The sequence below is a fragment of the Arvicanthis niloticus genome, chromosome 14 (genome assembly GCF_011762505.2).
Source record: "Arvicanthis niloticus isolate mArvNil1 chromosome 14, mArvNil1.pat.X, whole genome shotgun sequence".
Classification (NCBI taxonomy): Eukaryota; Metazoa; Chordata; class Mammalia; order Rodentia; family Muridae; genus Arvicanthis; species Arvicanthis niloticus.
The window spans coordinates 12,240,306-12,246,305 of record NC_047671.1 but is presented as its reverse complement, the minus strand read 5'-3'; the positions used below and the strand labels follow the sequence as shown (position 1 = coordinate 12,246,305).

Below are 6,000 nucleotides of genomic sequence, written 5' to 3'. Positions count from 1 at the left end.
GACTGACTCAGGGGGACCAGGGACCGACTTACTCTTGATCACAGGGAACCTACTCCAGAGCTGGTCTGAAGACAAAAGTCTTCTTGCCCCTACCTAATAAAACAGGCTCCCTGTCTTTCAGATGGCCGTGCTCATTCTGTCTGAAGAACCCCAGTTCTGAAATTTCACGAGTGGGAGCCCAAATCTAGCTTAGTAACCTCTGGTGCACTGAAACTGTCCTCAGGGGGTGGAGGGTGAGTGGGCTTGGGATTGAAGGGAAGGGAGGGAAGACAGAAAGCAGACTTGAGGTGGGGAAAGAGGCGGAGGGGGGGTTGGGGGGAGGGGGTGGGCAGGGGTGGCAAGTGAAAGGATTACCCCAGTCTGCTGACAAGTGCAAATTATATTTATATATGTGCTAAATACACTCACTATATTGGAGCTTTCTCACTAAATCACAGCATACAGAATCAAAGGTTTGCATTTCGTATGGAATGTATCCAAAGAGGCCAGCACCACAGTAGGACAGCTTGCAATCACACACCCTGATAGTTTGGACAAAATAAAGTTCGCAGACTTTTATTTAAAACGGTTTTTTTTTTTGTTGTTGTTGTTTGTTTGCTTGTTTCGCAGTTGTCATCGTACCAATGCATGCAAAGCATTCCATTCCCAGAAACGACGCCAAAATGAGGTAATAGGAGCAATAAAAAACATTAGTATCCTTTCTAAATAAATAAATTATAATTAAAAATGCAAAACAACTATAAAAATAATTAAATAAGAACCCACGATATCTACAAGTTAGTCATAAATTATGATTGTTAAATATAAGGCATTTAAACTCACAAAACCCTGTAAACTAGCAACGTGCCATGTTTTTTTTTATTTTTTTTTGTGTTTTTTTTTTCTTTTTTGTTTTTCTATCAGCTGAAATCGCTCTAGCATTTGCTCTACGCGCGCGCAGGAGATGAAACACAAGGGGGACCTGACAGACGTTGCTACAGCCCCACAGGGGGAATGTTTGTCCCACAGGTGGGGGTGGGGCTTGGGGGATTTCTTCAGGAAAAAAAGTCTGGTGCTTTTTCTTCACCATTGAAAAAACTGTGCTTGTTCGTTAGGCGTAAAGAGTTTAAGAATGCTTGCACGGAGGCTGGGGGCCTTTGCGGGAGAGGAGCTTGAGGCCTGTCACAGGTGGTGGCGAGGGTGACCGGGGAGCCTGGGGTCCTTGGCAGGTGGAGGAACGCGCAGCCCAGCTGCCCTCTGCCTGTGCCCAGCTGGATTCATGGCGTTGCGTTGATTGGTGTCCTAGGTGGACCTGCTGCGCCATGGCTGCGGTTAGGAGGCCCAACTTGTCAAAGGCACTCATGCGTCTCAGTCAGAAAAGGGTCTGAGTCCCTTGAGTTGAGCAGGAGAACTGCATGTCCCTCTCCTGGAGATGGTGGATGTGAGATGCTGAGGCCTGGCCCTACCTCCTCTACACTCTTTTCTGGCTTCCTGACCAATCTGAGAACTGAGCAGAGACACTGGCTTTTCTCCACCCAATCAGTAGCCCCGAAACGGGAGCTGGGAGGGCTCTAAGTGCTGTTCCAGGGCACCAGGACCCCTGATAGGTGGGAAGGGGAAGGGGGTGGAGGGTCAACCCCTTCCCTGCTCGGGTCCTAATGTTAGCCTGGGGCATTCAAAGAGCCTGCGCAAAAAATTGCAGCAAGAAGAAACCATCCTGCCCTTTCACTCGGCCTGTGTGCCGAGGCCTAGGAAGCAGGCGTACACACGCACAGGAGGCCTCTCAGCAGTATGGCCGGGCGGAGGGTAGCTCTACAGCCTGGATGATGTGTTGATGTTAGGAGGAATCACAGGATGTGTTTTGGGAGAAATTTAGGGAGCATCCAATCAACTTCCTTGTGTCACAGCTGAGGAAGCTGAGGTCCAGCAAGCCATAGGGGTGGGGACAGGGGTTCCAGCATCACCCAGTTTGTCAGTGAAGAGACAGGACTAGAATCTGGGACACTGGTTCCAGTTCCCTCCTGGGTCCCTGCCAATTTCCTTTCCTACTAGCCTTTCAGGAGAGCCTCAAAGGAAAGAACAGAGAATGACCCACCTAGGCCACCCAAACGACAACCTCTGAGCCACAGCCGTCTTCTGATGACACCTTGGTTTTGACACAGCCATCGGGGAGCAGCAGGAAAGAAGTCACAAGTTGTGTCTTGTGGCTAGCTCTCTAGCATCCTGACTTTCTTTCCCCAGCTAGCCTTTGTACTGGAGACAGTGTTCACGACAGCAACCAGAGTTGACCAAGGCCATGTTCAGCACTCCTGACCGTCACCGCACGAACTGCTGGATGTGTGCTGGTCCTCCACCCCTCTAGTTCCACCAGGCCAAGACATCGCCTGAGTGGTCATCTTCCTCAACGCTTGTCCCACGTAGGCAGTCCACAGAGATTGTATGAGACACCAGAAGACGGGGGCCTGGGAGTAGCCTTCGCTTGTATAGTAGACCATTCCTTCATGATGGTTGTGCTGGAAGGCTTTCTCTCAAGTCCAATCGGCTGCTGTCATTTTTTGGTCACGATTCATCCTCGGCTAACTTAACTTGGTAGAATTTCTCCTTTTATCTGATCAGCATCCCATCTCCTGCTCTGAGCATATGAGGGTACTGAGACTGGCTAGGGGTTGAGGTCAGGGTAGTTTCTGAGAGCAGTGCAAATGAGGGGGTTGAAGGAACAAAGAGAGGAGGAGGGGGAGGGAGAAGAGGGAAGAAGAGCAGGGTTGAGGAGAGCCAGTGGCAAAGGAAGGTTAAAGAATGCCAGGAGACATGGTATTTTCTGCACACAATTAAGAGCTACAGTCGGGTTAGAATTTGGCAGATTTCCCCCGGCCTCCAGAACTCTGTCCTTCCATCTCTCTGAGTGGTACAGAAAGCACGCACTAATACTGTGTCACTTGGGACTCTCCTTTTTCACTAAACCCTCAGAGACTCCTGTGAGAGAACAGAGAGCACAAGAAGAGGCTGGAAGGTGTTAACTCTCAGATCTAGGTGAAGTAGGAGGAGTTGGGGGAGATGGGGACACGCGGTTGTTTCTCCCCACTGGAAGGAGAAAGAAACTGAGGCACAGAGAAATAAAAGGAATTTCCCAAGATTACAGAAGAATCAGAGGATCGATCATGAGGCTAGGGGCACAGGGCCTCCCAGCCCAACCAAGGAGGAATCTTGCAACAATGGCCATCTCGGAGGGTCTAACCAAGCAGGATCCCGTAGGAGGCTCAAGTTACTCCCAAGGTCGTGGACCTGACCTGAGCCCTAAGTGCTGAGAGCACTTTGGCCAACACCAAGTCACACTGCTGATGCTGTTCCGTCTGTATCATCTGGTTAATTTTTTTGCATAGGGAGGCAGTGGCTACATTGCCTCTTTGTGGCAAGATGAGAGCTCAGGATAGAGTTAGGAACTGGAGTGAGCAGGGGATGCCGGCTCCCAGGAACGTGGGGGTAGGCTGTAGCTGGAGGCATTGTACTCCCTGCTTCAGTGTGGAACCTAGGAACACTTTTGGGGCTAAGCAACGGGCTCGAGAGCTGGGGAGCCCACTGCGAGATGGGGAACCCCTTCACTGGCTAGGGTTCTGCGCTCCTCACCTTGCCTGAAAGCCTCAAAAACCCAGTGAGACCCCCATCTATTTTTAAGCCCACCCCCTTCTCAGATGCCCCTCCCACACTCCGTGCACTGTAAACATGAGAAAAACAAAGCCCAAGGAAAAAAACAAAAACAACAAACAAGAACCCCCCCTCCCGCCTCCCAACCTGGGTGAAAAATTATCAACTTTTTTCACCGTAAACAGGATTTGGCTTTTTTGTTTTTCACCTTTGATTTTTTTTTCTTTTTCTTTTTTTTTTTTTTTTTCTTTTCGCTCATAAAGACGGGAAGATTGGGGCTGTCGTTGGTTGGTTGGTTCGGTCAGGCACCAAAACAAGAAACTCAATGAGAAATATTTGGTGCAAGTTCAGTAATAGCGACATGTCCACCACAGATGACGAGAGCACCACACACGACATTTTTCTTAAGCTAGCATGCTCTGGCTGCCGTCCACAGAATAGCTAGAGACCCCTACATGGTTTCTACGTGGTCAAGAGGTATATACACAATCCCTCAAAGGACAGGATTGAGGGGCCGATCATCAGCTAGTACCCTCGCGATCACATCTAGTCCTCAGCAGCTGGGCCCCCCCTTCCCACCCCTGCTCTGGGCACGGCCAGCTCCCTCCCCGCTGCACAGCAAGGCGATGAGGCAGTCATCATTCCGGATGGGTGGGTCCTCCCTACCCCTCCTCTCCCTCAGACACCGCTACCAACTCCTCTTTCCACAAAATGTGCTTGCAGGCTTCTTCTCTACGTCAAATGGCTCAGAAGGCAAAGTTTGGCTGCAAGGGCTATGGCCGTGGGGGGGACCTGGTGAAGGAAATGGGGCGTCCACTGGCTAGCTCCTCCCTCAGCTGTCGGCTCCCAGCTGTGTCTCAATGTCCACTCGGCAGATGGGGCATTTCTTGCTCATGGCGAGCCACTGGTCCACACACAGTTGGTGGAAGAGATGCATACAAGGTAGGCGTCTGGAACGAAAGAAGAGTCTGGTGAGCAGGAGCAGAGGATGAGGACCACTGGGGTCTTGATAAAGAGAGTTCTTGGAACCCACACCATGGAGTAAGGCTGCGGCTGAGATGGGAAACCATGACTGCCAATGGTGAATCTCCAAGCTCTCTTCCATAAAGGCCTTAGCCTTGTCCTAAACCCCTCCCAGCCAATAGCACATATTGTCTCTATGACTCCATGCTCAGGGTGACCACATCCAATCAGTACTTAACTTTTCTAGTGCAACCATGAAATACCACAGCACTCTTGGCACCCTGAGGTACACACCAAGTGTGTGCCGCCTTCCTTGAGTATGCAGGACAGTGACTAGTCCCTAATACCCCTGAGAAAAATGGGGGTGGGGGCAGAGGATGGAGTCAAGGAACCGGCTCTTACCTCACATCTTCCCCATCCTCCAACATAGACAGACAAATTGTGCATTTCTCATCTGTGTCTGACTCTTCCCCTTCATCTTTTTTGCCCTTGCTGTCCTGGGGTCTTCGCTGTGAACAGAGAAAGAAAAAGGTTTTAGTTCGGTGGTACAGACTCCTGCTCGCCATTGGCTTTTGCCTGCAGCCTCCTCCCACTCTGGTAGTCTCTTTAACCCCTCACCCCTAACCCTTCACTCTTGCTTCTGAAGAGAGAAGGTTACAATCAGGTGAGGAAGAGGCCGGTGGACTGCTGGTGGTGGTCAAGGGTCCAGTGTTTGCAAAAGAGTCAGGGTCTTAGTCAGTCTGCCTTTGCAAAGCTATGGCCTGTGGCTTTTGGCTTCCCCTGTCTCCCTCACATTGTCTGCTTCCTCTCCCACCCTGTTCAACATGCATGCCTGCCTCTAGGTCCAGGATGCTTCATTCATTCATTCATTCATTCACTCACTCATTCATTCATTCCCTTTCCCACTAATGTCTGTTCATCTACGCTCTCATTATGAACACAGAATTTCTCCACCACCATTCACCCTGCAATTGGCACCACAATCTGTACCACTGTTTGACAGCAGTTAAGCACTCCACAGAAAGTTTTCACGTGGTACATGTGGTCAACTACAAGGCAGGCCATTGCTGCTTAATAAATACTCTGGAGGGGGAGACAGCTAACCACTGAATTAAATCAGTCCACTTTCCACGTCCTCATCCCCAGTGCTGCAGACACTGGATAAGTCTGAGAGGGACCACAGAAAGAAAACCATCCATCCTGTCCTCTCTCCTGAGACAAGCAAACTGCGAAAAGACACGTGGAATCACAAGATGAAGACCAGAGAATGACCTTGGGGCCAGACCCAGGTGTCAGGATTACCTACTCTGGTTGGAAGTTCCAAGTTCCTACTCTGATTTAGTCTTGTGGTGCTCTCCCTGGCTAGAGCACACAAGGAAACCTATTGTCTCTGCTGAGTCTGGTGCGCCCTGTGTA

At 50.3% G+C, this 6,000-nt stretch overlaps 1 protein-coding gene across 1 annotated transcript in view; it reads right to left on the bottom strand.

Moving 5' to 3' along the window:
- Positions 1-539: 539 nt before the first annotated feature.
- The window catches only part of Ark2c (arkadia (RNF111) C-terminal like ring finger ubiquitin ligase 2C), a 102,802-nt gene continuing 97,341 nt past the window's right edge, over positions 540-6,000 (bottom strand). Inside the window, exons 7-8 of the mRNA XM_034518248.2 lie at positions 4,987-5,093; positions 540-4,571 (exon numbers count right to left, since the gene is read on the bottom strand). Of these exons, the coding sequence (XP_034374139.1) occupies positions 4,454-4,571; positions 4,987-5,093 (225 nt within the window). The 3' untranslated portion in view covers positions 540-4,453. The remainder of the gene's footprint in view (positions 4,572-4,986; positions 5,094-6,000) is intronic.